This window comes from Mobula birostris, chromosome 10, assembly GCF_030028105.1.
Source record: "Mobula birostris isolate sMobBir1 chromosome 10, sMobBir1.hap1, whole genome shotgun sequence".
In the NCBI taxonomy this organism is placed as follows: domain Eukaryota; kingdom Metazoa; phylum Chordata; class Chondrichthyes; order Myliobatiformes; family Myliobatidae; genus Mobula; species Mobula birostris.
In genome coordinates this window covers 17,360,274-17,378,844 of record NC_092379.1, presented here as the reverse complement: position 1 = coordinate 17,378,844, position 18,571 = coordinate 17,360,274, and the positions used below count along the sequence as shown (strand labels likewise).

The following is an 18,571-nucleotide window of genomic DNA, read 5'->3' as shown; positions in this document are numbered from 1 at the left end:
ACATTGCTACTCCCCGTTCAGTTTCTGGTCAATCGGAACCCCATACTCCCTCTCCCAGGAAACCGATGATGATGGACTGAGTGATGACGATGCCATTGAAGGCTAAGTTTTTCCTTGTTGGCTATTACCTTGCCCAGCGAGTATGTGGTGCTGATGTCATCTGCCTCCTTGCAGCAGCTGTAGTTTTCTTTTGCCGTGCCCACCATGGTTGTAAGCTGATGCATACCTGGCAGAGTGAAACAGCATGTCAACTTGTACGAGGCAAACTACCAGTCAGCGTCTGTGGGGGCAGTAGACCTACAACAGTGAGGGCAATCCTGCTGAAATTGAGTCTTTGCAAATTTCCTACTTGGCTGCCCTCTCTTCGAACATCACCCAAAGCAGTTTGAGGCCAGATCATTTCTGGGGTGAAACTGACATGACTTTGGACTTGGCCTTGCCTTGCAGTGTCCCCGTGAGCCAAGACTCACCCACTGGCCCTTGCTGTAGCCCAGATTCTGCGAGGCAGCTGGAAAAAGTGCAGAACACTTGGATTCTATGAAACATGTGGTGAAGCTCTATAAATCTTTGAAACTTTTTTTGGGGGGAATGTCTGTTTATCTTGTACTGAGTTACCTGGGCCAGCTGTCTGCCTACATTTGTGTCATGATTTGAAGATGGGTCTTGGCCCGAAATGTCAGCTATCCATTTTCCTCCATAGATGTTCCTGACCTGCTGAGTTCACCCACCATTTGTGTATGTCACTACTATTTGCTGTTACAGGTGATGTGGCTGCAAGTAAGCTTTTCATTGCAATTACGCGTACATGTACTTGCGTCTATGACATTTGCCTGCATTTGGCCACATCCCTCCAAACTTTTCCTATCCACGCACCCATCTTATAAACTGTAATTATAGCCACTTCCAACACTCCCACTGGCAGCTTGTTCTGTTGTGACCGTAACAAAGTCACCAGAAAGACACCAAACCTGGTGCAAAAAGAAAATTTTATTCAGTAAGACAACCATACTCGAGATACTCTTGGAAGAAGAGGCTCACAAACTCAAAGTACATCACATTTTCTACCCTTAAGACCAATGGTAACTTAATACAGTTTCAAAAGTTGCAATGACATTGTCCACTTCAATACTTTGGGTTGGCAATGGTTGCTTTGAGTTACATCTAATTTTCGAACACCTAGGTCTTCACACCAACACTCCAGACACCCTAGACTGAATGTTAATCACCGCTGTCTCTTAGTTGCCTTCATGCATATGCAGACATCTCAGGTCAAAGGGGCGTTTCCTGGTTTGCAATAGACCCCAGTCTGCAGATCCAGGAAGACCATTGTTCTGAGCTGCATTTTAAACTCAAACTACAATCCGCATTCAGGTCTGAATTCTGGTTGCTGTTGAAATTAATATTTGTTATATTCCATAACTCCAGAGTATGCATTAACCGTTCCATATATAGAACATCCTGCAGGTGAAAACATCATCTCGCTCAGATTCCTTTTTTTTTGAAACCCATGCCCTCTAGTTTTTGGTTGGACGGGGGGGAGAGAACTGTGGCCATTCACCTTATCTATGCCCCTCGTGATTTTATACACCTCTATAAGGTTCCCCACTCATTCTGCTGCCCTCAAAGAAATAAAGTCCTCGCCTGCCCAACCTCTCCCTATAACTCAGGCCCCCCGAGTCCTGGCAGCATCCTTGCAAATCTTCCTTTCCATTGAGCACAGCTTAAAGATGTCTTTCCTGTAGCAGGCTGGCCAAATCTGAACAGAATCATTCCAAGTGTGGCCTCGCTAACAACTTGTACAACTACAACATAATATCCCATCTCCTGTACTCTGTCCCTGACTGATGAACACCAATTTGCCTTCTTCGTCACGCTGTCTACCTGTGACACCAGTTTCAGCCTGCAGTCCTTGGGCCCTCTGTTCCACAACATTCCCCAGGGTCTGGACTTCACAAATGCTTCACCTCGCACCTATCTGAGTTGAAAACCATTTGCTATTTCTCAGATCATGTACCCAGCTGATCAAGATCCCCTTACAATTTCCAATAACTTTCCACCCTGTTTATGATATCTCCTGTTGTCAGCTGCAAGCTAAGTATGCCGACCACATTCCCATACAGATCGAGATTCCCCGACAATTCCCCATGACTTTCTGCACTGTTTCCAAGTATCGTTATCAATGTACGTACACAGTACACAACTCTGAGATTCGCCTTCCCTACAGCCACAAATAGAACCCGTTCAAAGAAAGCATCAACGTTCCCCCCACCCACAACGCAAATCATGCAAATGCCAAAACCAATACAAGCGAAAAACACATAAAACACCAACATTCTGACATCACTTGATGGCATCAGCAAAGCTTTCCAAGTATACCGACCACATTCACGTCCATCAGGATTAAAGGTCTCAGTGCTGACCCCAGCAGCGCACCACCTGTCACTGGCCTCCAGTCTGAGAAAATAAAAACCCTCAGCCCCCTCCCACTCAGCTAATTATGAATCCACTCAGCTTTTCCCCCTGGACCCGTACAATTTTATAGTCCAAACCAACCTACCAAGCTGAACCTTGTTAAATATAGACAGAAGCCCAAAATGCTTTGTTACCACTCTTTACAGTTTTGTCAGGCACAACTTCCCACGCACAAAGTTGTACAGACTAACCCAAATCAGACCTTCTATATCCAAATGTTGATAGGCCCGCCCATAATCGCCCACCACTGATGTCAGACTCATTGGCCTGTACTTCTCTGGCTTGGCTTTGCTGTCCTTCTGAGATCAAGGTGAGTAATGGTCCTCCTGAACTTCACCTGCGACTGAAGGTGAAGCAATTACCTTGGTAAGGGCCTCTGGAATTTCCTCTGTAGTTTTCCAAGAGGTCAGACTCCGGGGAGGTGTAGACATTACTGTGCTTTGAGGTCACCACTACCACCTCCTTGGCCAAGCGAGGTCCTACAGGTAGAACTTGGCGTCCGGCATTGAAAACTCTGGATTATTTCAGCCATGTGCTGCCCAGTAGATGCGAGGGCAGATCCGCTGAAGTCCGAGGAGACGGTGTGAGAGGAAAACCCTTCAACTTTCGGAGCACCCGAGCCCTTTGTGGAGAAGGTGGATGTCTTAAGTCTGAACCTGAATGGACCCAGCAACCATTAGTGGGTGGAAGAGGGCTTAACCCAGTTTGAGGTGAGAGGGGGGAGAGAGGAGCAGTTACGGACAGCGAGGAAGGCTGTCGTAGGATCCAGAGCAGTTAGAAATGTGGCCAGTGAAATGCCAGATGGAATTTAAACTAGGCCAGTGTGAGGTGCTGCTCTTTTGGAGGTCAAAGGTAAAAGGGAAAGAACGCACACTGTTAACGTCAGGGGCATTGGTGTACAGACTGCTCGGGAAGGCCAAGTCACTGGGCACATTTAACATGGAGGTTGATTCAGGAGGGCTTGAAAGGTTAAAGGGGAGAAAGCAGGAGAATGGGGTTGGGACGGGCAGTAAATCAGGCCCTGATGGAGCGGAGGAGCAGGCATCATGGGCCACACCTGCTGTGTCCGGTCCTCTTACAATCCGTGCCAGTCCACGGGTCCCGGAAGTGGCCACACAAGTGGGTTGGAAGGGGCATGGCCTACTCGTTTTCCGTGACTGGTCAGGAAATCACGTTTCAGCCGTGGTCAGGACTGGGTGAAGGTCCGGTCAGGAGAACGTAAAATTCAATGAATGCACACTCCGTATGCTTTGCTCGCCTTTACTGGTGGAAGGACCAAGTTGAAGGTTCAGGAAAGTATCTCGCCACTGCATAAAACTCTGGTTGGTCCGTACGTGGGGGCACTGCGCTCATCTCTGGCTGCCCATTCGGAGGGGCTGGGGGCTTGGGAAAGGCTGCAGAAGGGGCTCACCAGGACGCTGCCTGGATTAGAGGGGTTGTCGGACAACTGGGATTGCTTTCTCTGGAGCGCGAGGGGAGACACGATAGAGGTCGTAAGATTATGAGAGGCACAGGTAAGAGATCAGAGCCCGCATTTTTTCCCCAGAATGTACATGTGTAATACCAGCGGGCATGCTTTGGAAATGATGGGGGGTGGGGGGGGGGAGATCAAAGGAGATGTGCAGAGCCCGGTTCTTTTTTTAATACACAGGGCAGGCAGCGAGAATCGTTTCCCTTCAGCAGGGGTGTCCATTTCCGGAGGGAGTGGGCTAGGAGGTGGAGAGGGATTAGAGGGGGGTGGGTTTCAGGCGGGGAGTGGGAGGCTCAGTGAGGAGTCATAAGCTTGACCCCCCCCCCCCCACCATTTCCTGGGGGTGTGGTGTAGGCGGACCCCCACAGCTTTGGAGAATCATCAGGTCTGGAAATGGTTACAGACCCGGGACTGAAGAAGACAGGGCCAGGATGGTCAGCACTGATGTGATGGGCAGAATGGCCTGCTTCCACGTTGTAGGATTCCACACCCTGTCCCAGGTAGGTGAAGTAGCCAGTCCCTTTCCTCGGGCTGACAGTATTCAACGATCCGGGGCCACGGGCTGTACAACACGGAGAGAGGGGTGGGGGGGGCAGCCCTTCACCTTACTGCACCCATATTTGTCCAGTGTACCTGTGATTGCTGGACAGCCCCCACAACCTCTTCATCTGGCTGCCCCACCACTCGCTCAGCAGGACGTGCTGCCCTGCATACCGGGACGAGGGGTTGCGGGAGTCCGCAGGCCGACCAGAAGGGTCCCAGTCCTTCACACGGATCCTCCACCCTTGCAGGAGGGTGGGTGGGGGGCCAGGACTCACTGACTCTCTGTTCTTGCAGGCGGTGGGAGGGGTGGGGTAGGAACAGCAAAGGGCCTCGATATGTCTGTCAGTGCCGGTACACCAGCAGCCCGGAGGCCAGACAGTATCCCTTCCCGCAGTCGGAGCAGGTGAAGGGCCTCTCCCCTGTGTCGGGGGCCTGTTGCTGCAGCAGGCGAAGCCCTTGCTGCACTCAAAAGCAAGTCATAGAGTATGTTCGGCCCATCTAGTCCATGCTGATCTTCCACCTGCACCCGTACCGCCCCCATCCATCCACACTTCTCTTACTTTTTATAAATTGAACCCTAAACCTGTGGCCTCTAATTCCAGTTTCATTTCCCCTGCAGATCATTCTACAATCCCCTTCCCGCCAATTCCCCTTAAACATTTCACCTTTCACCCCAGAACTGTGACCTCCAGTCCCAGTCTCACACAAGCTGAGGGACAAAAAGCCCTGGACACGTTCACCCCACCTATAACCCTCTTAATCCTGTTCACCTCTATCAGGCCTCCCCTCATTCTCCTCCGCTCCAGGGAATGAAAGTCCGAACCCATCCAAACATTTCTCGGTACCTCAGGACGTCAAATCTTGGCGACGTCCCTGTAAACCCCTGCACTCTTTCAAGCTTCTCTCTCCTCTGGGCAGGCGACCAGAACCGCACACACACTACTGCAAGTTTGGCCTCACCAACGTCGTGTGCAATTTGGACGTTAACGCCCAAACTCCTGCACTTCCTGCTCTGATGTACGAGGGCCAGCGTGCCTAACGACCCGGTGCACCAGCAGGCTGGAAGAGCAGCAGGTCACAGGAACAGCCCCTCCCCGCCAAGGAGCACAACCACAAGCAGCACCACCACAAGACAGCAGCATCCACCCTCAAAACCCCGCCGTCCAGGCTACGCTCTCTTCGCGCTGCTGCCGTCGGGAGAGAGGACCCTGGGTCCTTAGATCCCACAGCACCGGGTTCAGGAACAGCTATTGCACTCGACCAACAAGTCTCCTGAACCAGAGTGGATAACTTCACTCACGTCAACTCTGAACTGATTCCACAACCTATGGGCTCACTTTCAATGGCTCTCCACCTCACATTCCCGTTATTATTTATTATAGCTTGCCTTCTTTTGCACGCTGGCTGCCTGCAATTGTGTTTTTAATTGATTCTATTGTGCTCCTTTTGCATCTAATGTGAATGCCTGCAAGAAAACGGATCTCAGTCTAATGTGTGGCGACAGTGGTGACTCACAGCTTCCCCTGGCTCTCAACAGCCTTTCCATCCTCGGAGCAGATGAAGGATCTCTCCCCGGTACCGAGGCACCGCCACGCAAGGGCAGGGCCGCGCATTACTGTGTGTGGGTGCGCCGGTGCTGCAGAAGTCCGGTAGACTGGGTGAAGCCCTTGCCGCAGACGGGGCAGGAGAAGGGCCGCTCCCCGGTGTGGGTGCGCTGGTGTTGCTGGAGGCTGGAGCACTGGGTGAAGCCCTTGCCGCAGACGGGGCAGGAGAAGGGCCGCTCCCCGGTGTGGGTGCGCTGGTGCTGCAGGAGGCCGGACGACTGGGTGAAGCCCTTGCCGCAGAAGGGGCAGACGAAGGGCCGCTCCCCGGTGTGAATGCGGTGGTGCTGGAGAAGGTGGGAAGACTGGGCGAAGCCCTTGCCGCAGACGGGGCAGGTGAAGGGCCGCTCGCCGGTGTGGGTGCGCTGGTGCTGCAGGAGGCCGGACGACTGGGTGAAGCCCTTGCCGCAGACGGGGCAAGTGAATGGTTTCACCCCACTGTGGGTGCGCTGGTGCTGCAGGAGCTGGGACGCTTGGGTGAATCCCTTCCCGCAGACGGGGCAGGTGAAGGGCCGCTCGCCGGTGTGGGTGCGCTGGTGCTGCAGGAGGCCGGTAGACTGGGTGAAGCCCTTGCCGCAGAAGGGGCAGATGAAGGGCTTCTCCCCGGTGTGGAGCCGCTGATGCTGCAGGAGGCCCGAGTACCAAGCGAATCCCTTCTCGCAGACGGGGCAGTCAAACGGCTTCTCCCCGGTGTGGACCCGCCTGTGGGCCTCCAGCTGGCAGGGGTACAGCCAGGCCTTGCCGCACACATCGCACTCATACCACTGCTCCTCCTTGACGTGGACAGTCATATGATCCTCGGCCTCAGCTGACCGGCTGAAACCCAGCCCGCACACAGAGCAAAGGTGGAGATCCCCGACGGGGCTGCTCCCTCCCTCCATGGGCGAGGGGCCAAGGGTGTGTGGATTCCAGGGAGTCGAGCGGGTCAGTCTGACGGCAGCTCTAGGCTTCCTGCCCGTCTGCGCCCAGCTTCCAAGCCCTGAGGAGGGAATGCGGTACATGTGAGGGGCAGCGAACTTCTCCCCCGCATGGCCCACGTCAGCTCAAAGCTGCAGGATAGTTTTGGTTGATTAAACGGGAGAGGAATGGCCTTCACACTGCTTGGAATGGGAGGGGACGCCACAATAGGGGGGGCTCCAGAGTCGCAGGTTCCATACCTACAGTGACCTACAGCGCTGCTCTCCCACATCCCACAGCCTGGACCACAACTTGCTGCCTTATATTTCCCATAAGCAAAAATGCACCAGAGTTATCCCAGACCTGGTCCCTCTCCCACCCAGCAACACACACAAAATGCTGGAAAGACTCAGCAGGCCAGGCAGCATCTATGGAGTAAACCAGTTGACGTTTCGGGCCCAGTCCCCTCTTCAGGAGAAATGTCTCAGTCCTCATGAAGGGTCTCAAACTGAAACATCGACTTTTTCCCCCAAGGCCTGCTGAGTTCCTCCAGCATTTTGTGCGTTGCTTGGATTTGCAGCTTCTGCCGATTTTCTCTCGCACCCAGGGCAGGTGTTGGGTCGAATCGGGTCCACATCCCAGCACTCTCTCTCAGGCAGAGCCGTGGGAGCCCCCACACCGGAAAAAGGACAATGATCGAGGAAAGATCCCAGGATAGTTAGTCAGGGCACAGCACCTTTAGGCAGATTCAGCAGTGAACCTATCCCACTACGCCCCAGAAATGTTGGGGTTGTTACCCACTATCCCTCACGGTCGAGAAACCGCCCTATTAATTGCACTGAGAGGTGGGACTCTGGTCTGTCACTCACACATGGCCCCGCCTCCACCCCGCGGATCCTGACAACAGGTCGACCCCCTCCCGTGATGTTTTCCACGGGCTGGCGGCCCCCACATGTCTCCTTTGGCCTGGAGCCCAACGCGAACGCGCACCCACACCGCATTGTGGCCATTCCCCGCGCCCTGTGGCACCTTCCTCGGCGAAGAGCCGCAAAGTCGCTGCGGGGGAAGGCCGGCGGACTCCCGCCAGAGATGGGGGCCCGGGGATTTCAGGGAGCGGGTAGGGGAGAAGAAAAAGGAAACACCCACCTCGCCGTCCGGGCCGAGCTCCGCCCGTTCACGTGACCCGAGCCCCGGGGCGCCGCGGGGAACGTGAGGGCCGGCCCCGCCCACCTCCGGGAGGCCTGACCAATGGGGTCCCTCACTGGGGAGAGGGGGCGGGGTCTTGGAGACAGTCCCCAGCGGCACAGTTCAATGGGAACATGGACGGAACCCGAACAGATAAGAGATTTAGAATAGAAATGGATACATATTCCGACACCTTGTACGTGAATCTGGTACATTGCAAAAATAAATATAAAATAAAAGGATAATATGTAATGTAAATAGATCTTAGCAGAGGACTCTAGTCCGAGGGGCAGTCACAAACGCTGCTCGCTGGTCTGCCAGCGCACACATAGAACGCTGCACGAACTCAGCAGACCAGGTAGCATCTATGGAAAAGTCGTTTCGGGCCGGGACAGCGAGATGTCCGTGGAGGAATGCTGCCGGCCGGTAGTCCGTGCCGAGGAACCGCACTGAAACTTGGCGCAGCCAGCGCAAGGACTCGGTGGGGAAAGGCCATTGCAACACACACAAAATACAGGTGGAACGCAGCAGGCCGGGCAGCATCTCTAGGAAGAGGTACAGTCGACGTTTCGAGCCAAGACCCTTCGTCAGGACTGACTGAAGGAAGAGCTAGTAAGAGATTTGAAAGTGGGAGGGGGAGGGGGAGATCCAAAATGATAGGAGAAGACGGGAGGGGGAGGGATGGAGCCAAGAGCTGGACAGGTGATTGGCAAAGGGGATATGAGAGGATCATGGGACAGGAGGCCCAGGGAGAAAGAAAGGGGGAGGGGAGCCCAGAGGAAGATGGAGAGCAGGCAAGGAGTGATTGTGAGAGGGACAGAGAGGGGAAACTAATAAATAAATAACGGATGGGGTACGAGGGGGAGGTGGGGCATTAACAGAAGTTTGAGAAGTCAATATTCATGCCATCAGGTTGGAGGCTACCCAGACGGAATATAAGGTGTTGTTCCTCCAACCTGAGTGTGGCTTCATCTTTACAGTAGAGGAGGCCGTGGATAGACATGTCAGAATGGGAATGGGATGTGGAATTAAAATGTGTGGCCACTGGGAGATCCTGCTTTCTCTGGCGGACAGAGCGTAGGTGTTCAGCGAAACGGCCTCCCAGTCTGCGTATTGCCAATATATAGAAGGCTGGACAGACCACAGGCAGGGCCAGGTTCGGGGAGCAAGCCCCCTCAATTACTGTGGTATTTTACCACCCAAGGGGGCGAATTCAGTAGCATCGGTGCTATCGTTTTTTTTTTAAATATGATTTGTCACTGTAATCGGCGACACCCAATGTAGACTGAGAAACGGCTCTGTCGGCTACCTTCACTCCGTTGGCAACAAGCGGCATTTTCCGATGGCCAACCATTTTAATTTCAATCCTCATTCCCATTCCCATTCGGACAATGGACTATTCTACTGCCACGATGAGGCCACTCGCGGGGTGGAGGAGCAACACCTTATATTTCGTCTGGGTAGCCTCCAACTGATGACATGAACATCGACTTCTCAAACTTCCGGTTATTTCTTCACCCATCCCCCTTCTCTCTTTTTCCATTCTCCATTCTGGCTCCCCTCTTGCCCCTTCTCCTCACCTGCCTGAAACCTCCCTCTGGTGCCCCTCCTCACTCTCGTCTCTCCACCACTCTTTCCTCCTATCAGATTCTTTCCTCAGCCCTTCACCTTTCCCACCTATCACCTCATCAACCCCTCCCCCTCCCACTTACCTTTTCCCTCACCTGGCTTTACCTGTCACCTGACTTCCCCTCCCTCCACCTGCTTATTCCAGCTTCTTCAGCTTTCCAGTCCCGAAGAAGGGCCTCAGCCCGAACATCGACTCTTTATTCCTCTCCATAGACGCTGCCCGACCTGCTGAGTTCCTCCAGCGTTTTGTGTGCATGCGTTGCTCTAGATTTCCAGCATCTACAGATTCTCCTGTGTTTTTGTAACTTAACACCAAGTGATTTGTTTTCTTGCGGGCATTCACATTAGATGCAAAGGGAACACAATAGAATCAATTAAAAACACACTTGCAGACAACCAGCGTGCAAAAGAAGACAAGCTACAAATACAACAAAAGTGAATAATAAATAATAACAGGAACTTGAGGTTTAAAGCCCTTGAAAATGAGTCCATAGGTTGTGGAATCAGTTCAGTGTTGAGGTGAGTGAAGTTATCCACTCTGGTTCAGGAGACTTATTGCTTGAGTGCAATAACTGGTTTATTCTTGTAATTTTTAATTATAAATAAAGTTTATTTTTGGTTAAAAATGTTTAATTTGCTTTCTTATTTACACAGAATGGTTGATATGTGAAACACCCAGTTGGCACTGGTGACATTTCACCCATCCAATCTGCTCCTCTATTCAGTCATGGCTGATTTTTTTTTCCTCATCCGCATTTTCCCGTCTTCTCCCCGTAACCACCAACTCCCTTACCAATCCAAACCCCTTGCTCCAAGGAGGCCTCGGTTGAAATCCTCCATGACAACAAACCTATTACTTTACATATTTCCTTGATCTGATTACCTATCAGCTCCTCGGTGTTCCAGGGCTATTAGGGGTCCGTAATACAAGTCCATCAGTGTGATTGCACCCTGTCTAAACCTGAGTTTCACCCAAATGGACTCAGTTTCTGACCGCTTCATGATGTCTCCTCTGAATGCAGCTGTGATATTGTCCCTGATTCAGAGTGCAACTCCAACCCCTTTTCTCCTCTATCATCTCTGAAACTTCAAAACCCTGGTACACTGATCACCCATTCCTGCCCCTCTCTCATCCAAGTTTCAGGAACGTCTACAACATCGTAGTTCCATGTACTGATCCATTCTCTAATTTCATCATCCTTAATCATAATAGTCCCAGCATTAAAATATACACACTTCAAACTATCCAACCCATCATACCTGTTATTTTGATTTTGCCTCTCAATACTTCCCCTGACATCTACCTTCCTCTCTGATCTATCCATTCATGTCTGCCTGAGGCCTCCATTGGTCAGAGTTGACAATGGATATTGTGTTTTAGCTGTCTAGGTACGCAAGTCTGGACAGTCCGATATGGAGAGCGAGCTGTTGCCCGTGTAGCAAGCTCTCCCTCTCCAGGCATCTGATGAACCCAAAGGAATGGCAGAGACTGATACAGTTTGGCATCAGCGACGTCGCAGGAGCTGCCAGTCAGCGTTCAACTCAACGTAGGACTGCCTCAGGGACCTCAGCTCTGGAGTTTTCCCTTGGAGTTCACTCCTGAAGCCTTCCCCGTGAGTGGGTACAGCGGAGGTTTGAGATCAGAGTTTTCCTTCTCCCAGATGAGCTGCCAACCACGGCTGATGAGCCCCGTCTGCCCAAAGCCACTGGTTTCAAGGTGCCAGTAATCTGCCTTTGCCCCTTCTCCGGTCAGTAGAAACGGTTCGGCTGGGCTCGGTACCTAAGCCATACGTGAAGGCCGGGAGCTGGACTTGGTTGTCAGAGGCTACTTGAGTTGCACGTCATTGGGAGCACTTAATAGGTAGTGAGAGGTTGTTCTCATTACCACCCCCCACCTCGGCTATAACAGCCTTCAGGAACCAATTAATATAAAATATTTGTCTATTTATTTGTATCTAATTAGGAAACTTATTAGGTCTGAATTTTATAGGATATAAGGCTGACTGAATGATTGATATATTCTATTTAGATTTATTTCTTTATTTATATATAAGATTTATTATATAAGATAACAGATTTTTTTCTATTTGAATCTGATTTATCTATTAGATATTAATCTTTTATAACATGATTAATATTTATGTATATAAAATATCAGACTGATTTATCTATTGATGTAAGATATCAGATCTGTTTAAATAATATCAAATTTAGATCAACATAATCTAACAGATTATTTATTAAAGCAACACACATCAAAGTTGCTGGTGAACGCAGCAGGCCAAGCAGCATCTGTAGGAAGAGGTGCAGTCGACGTTTCAGGCCGAGACCCTTCGTCAGGACTAACTGAAGGAAGAGTGAGTAAGAGATTTGAAAGTTGGAGGGGGAGGGGGAGATCCAAAATGATAGGAGAAGACAGGAGGGGGAGGGATGGAGCCAAGAGCTGGACAGGTGATTGGCAAAAGGGGATACGAGAGGATCATGGGACAGGAGGTCCGGGAAGAAAGACAAGGGGGGGGGGACCCAGAGGATGGGCAAGAGGTATATTCAGAGGGACAGAGGGAGAAAAAGGAGAGTGAGAGAAAGATTGTGTGCATAAAAATAAGTAAAAGATGGGGTACGAGGGGGAGGTGGGGCCTAGAGGAAGTTAGAGAAGTCGATGTTCATGCCATCAGGTTGGAGGCTACCCAGACGGAATATAAGGTGTTGTTCCTCCAACCTGAGTGTGGCTTCATCTTTACAGTAGAGGAGGCCGTGGATAGACATGTCAGAATGGGAATGGGATGTGGAATTAAAATGTGTGGCCACTGGGAGATCCTGCTTTCTCTGGCAGACAGAGTGTAGATGTTCAGCAAAGCGGTCTCCCAGTCTGCGTCGGGTCTCGCCAATATATAAAAGGCCACATTGGGAGCACCAGACGCAGTATATCACCCCAGTCGACTCACAGGTGAAGTGTTGCCTCACCTGGAAGGACTGTTTGGGGCCCTGAATGGTGGTAAGGGAGGAAGTGTAAGGGCATGTGTAGCACTTGTTCCGCTTACACGGATAAGTGCCAGGAGGGAGATCAGTGGGGAGGGATGGAGGGGACGAATGGACAAGGGAGTTGTGTAGGGAGCGATCCCTGCGGAATGCAGAGAGAGGGGGGGGAGGGAAAGATGTGCTTAGTGGTGGGATCCCGTTGGAGGTGGCGGAAATTACGGAGAATAATATGTTGGACCCGGAGGCTGGTGGGGTGGTAGGTGAGGACCAGGGGAACCCTATTCCTAGTGGGGTGGCAGGAGGATGGAGTGAGAGCAGATGTACGTGAAATGGGAGAGATGTGTTTAAGAGCAGAGTCGATAGTGGAGGAAGGGAGCCCCTTTCTTTAAAAAATGAAGGCATCTCCCTCATCCTAGAATGAAAAGCCTCATCCTAAGAGCAGATGCGGCGGAGACGGAGGAATTGCGAGAAGGGGATGGCGTTTTTGCAAGAGACAGGGTGAGAAGAGGAATAGTCCAGATAGCTGTGAGAGTCAGTATGCTTATAGTAGACATCAGTGGATAAGCTGTCTCCAGAGACAGAGACAGAAAGATCTAGAAAGGAGAGGGAGGTGTCGGAAATGGACCAGGTAAACTTGAGAGCAGGGTGAAAGTTGGAGGCAAAGTTAATAAAGTCAACGAGTTCTGCATGCATGCAGGAAGCAGCGCCAATGCAGTCGTCGATGTAGCGAAGGAAAAGTGGGGGACAGATACCAGAATAGGCACGGAACATAGATTGTTCCACAAACCCAACAAAAAGTCAGGCATAGCTAGGACCCATACGGGTGCCCATAGCTACACCTTTAGTTTGGAGGAAGTGGGAGGAGCCAAAGGAGAAATTATTAAGAGTAAGGACTAATTCCGCTAGACGGAGCAGAGTGGTGGTAGAGGGGAACTGATTAGGTCTGGAATCCAGAAAGAAACGGAGAGCTTTGAGACCTTCCTGATGGGGGATGGAAGTATATAAGGACTGGACATCCATGGTGAAAATAAAGCGGTGGGGGCCAGGGAACTTAAAATCATCGAAAAGTTTAAGAGCGTGAGAAGTGTCACAAACATAGGTCGGAAGGGATTGAACAAGGGGTGATAAAACAGTGTCGAGGTATGCAGAAATGAGTTCGGTGGGGCAGGAGCAAGCTGAGACAATGGATCGGCCAGGACAGGCAGGTTTGTGGATCTTGGGTAGGAGGTAGAAATGGGAAGTGCGGGGTGTGGGAACTATAAGGTTGGTAGCAGTGGATGGGAGATCCCCTGAGCGGATAAAGTCGGTGATGGTGTGGGAGACAATGGCCTGGTGCTCCTTAGTGGGGTCACGATCGAGGGGTAAATAAGAGGAGGTATCCGCGAGTTGTCGCTGTGCCTCGGCAAGGTAGAGGTCAGTACGCCAGACTACAACAGCATCCCCCTTATCGGCGGGTTTAATAATAAGGTTAGGATTAGTGCGGAGGGAGTGGAGAGCAGAGCGTTCGGAAGGAGTGAGGTTGGAATGGGGACATGGTGCGGTGAAGTCGAGACGGTTGATGTCCCGTCGGCAATTAGCGATAAAGAGATCCAGAGCAGGCAGAAGACCAGAGCGGGTTGTCCATGAAGAAGAGGAGGGTTGAAGACGGGAGAAGGGGTCATCGGTGGGGGTGGAAGAGTCCTTGCCGAAGAAGTAGGCTCGGAGACGGAGGCGGCGGAAGAAAAGTTCCGCATCGTGGCGAACACGGAACTCGCTGAGGTGTGGGCGAAGGCGGACAAAGGTGAGGCCCTTACTGAGAACCGAGCGTTCTGCCTCCGACAGTTGAAGGTCGGAGGGGATGGTAAAGACCCGGCACGGATGAGAGCTGGGATCAGAGAGGGGAGGGGGGAGGGGGGAGGCTGGGGGTGTCAGTGGAGAGGGGAGGGTTGGGGTGAGAGGAAGGTGGAGCCTCTGAGGGCCCAGGAGTTGACGGTGGGATCTGAGGAAGACGGGGCTGCGGAGTGGTGGTGGGGGAAGGGGAGACGGGAGTCACAACAGCAGCACATAAAGACCCAGCCTGGAGTTCAAGGCTGGAATCTTGAGAGCTGGGATCAGAGGGGGGAGGGGGGAGGCTGGGGTTGTCAATGGAGAGGGGAGGGTTGGGGTGAGAAGAAAATGGAGCCTCCGAGGGCCCAGGAGTTGACGGTGGGATCTGAGGAAGACGGGGCTGCGGAGTGGTAGTGGGGGAAGGGGAGACGGGAGTCACAATAACAGCACATAAAGACCCGGCCTGGAGTTCAAGGCTGGCGTCGCAGTTGGTGGTTGCGCAATCGCTGTGAAGGTGTCCATGGTCGTTGCTGGAGTCCGGGTTTTGAATATGCCCTGAGGTGTTGGAGCCGCCGAGATCAGTGGCAACGGCCGCAGTCTGAAGTTCATGCCTGCTGGCGTCGGGGCCGGCAGGCTCTGGAGTCCGTAGATGTAGGATCTTGCGATCTTTGCCTAACATGACAAAGTCAAAAAAACGGCGATTGCAGGCGTGAATCCGACGGAGGATGAAATAACGGGTAGGACCATTACAGACGGCGAAGAAAGTGCCCCGAAGGTGTGGAAGGGTCTGGGATAGGGACACCAAGTACCTCCTCATGGCGGAGAGAGTCGCCTTCAGAGCTTGACGGGAGAAGCGGCGAGAGGCAGAGTCAATAAAGTGTGAGTACCTGGGATCCTCAGAAGGTCCAAATTGAGAGGCTTGGAAACGAATCCTAAAGCCAACTGGAGTAAGTTGGCGACGGAGGCACGTTCCAAGAAAGGATATATGGCTGTGATAGCGAGTCTCAGTCAAAGTGTGGTCGAAAAGTTGAAGAGCCGAAGAAATTACAGATGGGGAGCAGTGAGAGATGGTTTCACTGAACTCCCGTCGAAGAGAGGATCTAAACTCCTTCGGTGTAGGCATCACCGGAAGAGGCTTCGCAGTAGTGAATTTAAACGCAAACAACAGGAATTCTGCAAATGCTGGAAATTCAAGCAACACACATCAAAGTTGCTGGTGAACGCAGCAGGCCAGGCAGCATCTGTAGGAAGAGGTGCAGTCGACGTTTCAGGCCGAGACCCTTCGTCAGGACTAACTGAAGGAAGAGTGAGTAAGGGATTTGAAAGTTGGAGGCGGAGGGGGAAATTATTTATTAATGTAAGACAATGCATTTTTCTTTCCATAAACTATACTGTTTGAAAGTTTAAAGTCTGCATTGGGCTGGGTCAAGATGGGACAGGGCTGAGGATGGGACTGCTGGTATACAAGTAGATGCAGTGTGTAGTGAGATGGTAAGGAAGGACAGGCAGGTGATAGTGCAAAATTGCAGCCAGTGGGATGAGTTGCAGCGTAACATGGGGGCAAAGATGGAAAAGGATGATGATTACAGGACTGAAGGTGTTGTATTCGAATGCATAAGGTAGATGATCTTGCAGCACAGTTAGAGATTGGCTGGTGTGATGATTTTATTTATTGCGATTCAACGTAGAATAGGCCTTCCAGCCTTTCGAGCCACACTGCCCAGCAATCCCCCGATTTAATCATAACCTAAGCACGGGACAATTTACTATAACCAACTGACCTACCAACCAGTAAGTTTTGAACTGTGGGAGGCAACCGGAGCACCGGTGGAAACCCACATGGTCACGGGGTGAACGTACAAACTCCTTACGGCAGCGGTGGGAATCGAACCCGGATCGCCTGTACTGTAAGGCGTTGTGCTAACCACTACGCTACTGTGCCGTTATGGGCATCACTGAGTCGTGGCTGCAAGAAGATCAGCAAGGAGCACAGAATGTGTATCGGTCTGGGTTAGCCAAAGAAACTGGCGAAATTGACTTCGACGGCACAAAACTACAGTGCCGTGCCAATGGCTTTAGGGACCGCCTGGTAAAGGAAGCTATTGAAGTAAAACTAGAGGAAAAGAATTTTAACAAAGACAAAGGTCTTGCTCTATGGAATTCAATTGTGAACAAGGTGGGACAGTGGAAACCTGACTGGATGAGGACTAACCAATCAGGGGGACAGACTATGGGGGTATAAATACCACCAGACTAGAAGAATTCCATGGACTCAGTGATTATGTTAGAGACTGAAATAAGGAAGGCCCCGGCAAATAGAGAGTCAGTAGTGGCAGTGTTCTTTGACATTGAAAAAACCTATGATATGATGTGGAAGGAAGGATTATTAATTAAACTGCACAAGATGGGGGTTGGTGGGAGAGTTTTTAATTAGATCCAAGATTTTATGTTTGGTAGAAAAATTCAAGTTCGGATTGGATCGGAATTATCAAAACAGTACATAGTGGAAAATGGCACACCTCAAGGTAGTGTGATTAGCCCGTTACTTTTCATCATTATGATCAATGATGTCTTCACAAAGGTACCAGTGGATATAGGTAGGTCACTGTTTGTGGATGATGGGGCCTTGTGGAAAAGAGGCAGGAACATGGACCATATAATCAAGAAACTACAAGAAGCAATTGATGAAGTGGTGGAGTGGGGTTATAATTGGAGATGTAGATTTTCAGTTGAAAAAACTCGAACTGTATTTTTCACCAGGAAAATAATTGAAGTAGGGAAGAGGTTAAGGATGTATGGGATTGAATTAGAAAGGGTTGGATCATTTAAATTCCTGGGAGTTATATTTGATTCACGATTAACATGGGCAGAACATATCGGGAAAGTTGAGGAGAAATGTAAAAAAGTAATAAATGTGATGAGATGTTTGACTGGTAGAGAATGGGGAGCAAGTTGTTCAGCTTTGAAGAGAATGTATGTGGCTTTAGTGAGATCTGTGTTGGACTATGGAAATATAGTATATGGATCAGCAGCTAGGTCTCTTACAGGGAAGCTGGATGTGATTCAGGCTCAGGCTTTGAGAGTGTGCAGTGGGGCTTTTAAAACATCACCAGTGTCAGCCCTACAGGTAGAAATGGGAATAATGCCTTTGGAACTAAGAAGGATGCAATTGATGGGAAACTACTGGGCTAATTTGCAGGGACACAATGATTCTCACCCTGCAAAAGGAGTGTTGCAGGAGTGCTGGGAAAATGGGAGGTTTCAGAGGGATAACTTTAGCGGGGTAGGGAATGATATTGCTAAAGAATGTGGAGGGTTTGATCTAAGAATAAGTCCTTCAATAGTTTATCCGATTGTAGCTCCATGGAAGCTTGTATGGCCTGACATAAACTGGCATTTGTTAGAGGTAAAAAGGAAAGGAGAATATAAAACTGATTTGGTAAATGCATTTAACTGTCATGTGCTGGAAAAGTATAGTGATTATACTCAGATTTATACTGATGGTGCTAAGGAACCTGCAACAAGAGTGACAGGTTTTGGGGTGGCTATACCAGCAAAAGAAATTGGAATCAGCAGAAGAACATCTAATAAGTTAGGGGTGTTTACAGTGGAGATGCTGGCAGTGTTGGTTGCGTTGTGATGGGTGGAGAAAGCTAGACAAGTCAAAGTGTTGATATGCTCAGATTCATCCGAAGTTCTAGCAAGTTTAAGGTCTTTTCACTCAAACAGTCGGCAAGATATACTTTATGACGTCCTTCAGTCAGTCACAAGAATTGCAAATCAGGGAGGTCAGGTAAAATTTCTATGGGTTCCAGCACATTTTGGGGGTGAATTAGTTGGCAAAGAGGGCGTTAAAGAAAGAAAATATAGAAATGCACATTAGTATCAGTAAAGCAGAGGTTAAGTGTGTAATCTGGGAAAAAATCAACCAAATGTGGCAAGAAAGATGGGACAGGGAGGGGAAAGGGAGGCATTTATATCATAGAAT

General features: G+C 50.6%; 2 protein-coding genes across 2 annotated transcripts in view; one reads left to right on the top strand and one right to left on the bottom strand.

Annotated features, from left to right (window-relative positions):
- The window catches only part of LOC140204414 (uncharacterized), a 218,481-nt gene that overhangs the window by 31,515 nt on the left and 168,395 nt on the right, over positions 1 to 18,571 (top strand). The window contains 3 exon segments of the mRNA XM_072271135.1: positions 4,594 to 4,738; positions 6,129 to 6,873; positions 7,892 to 8,101. Of these exon segments, the coding sequence (XP_072127236.1) occupies positions 4,594 to 4,738; positions 6,129 to 6,873; positions 7,892 to 8,101 (1,100 nt within the window).
- LOC140203860 (uncharacterized) lies at positions 968 to 8,177 on the bottom strand. Its single transcript, XM_072270002.1, has 2 exons — positions 8,131 to 8,177; positions 968 to 7,066 (listed from the first exon to the last, which is right to left on the bottom strand). The coding sequence occupies exon 2, from the start codon at positions 6,966 to 6,968 to the stop codon at positions 6,099 to 6,101; it is 870 nt and encodes a 289-aa protein (XP_072126103.1). The 5' UTR covers positions 6,969 to 7,066; positions 8,131 to 8,177; the 3' UTR covers positions 968 to 6,098.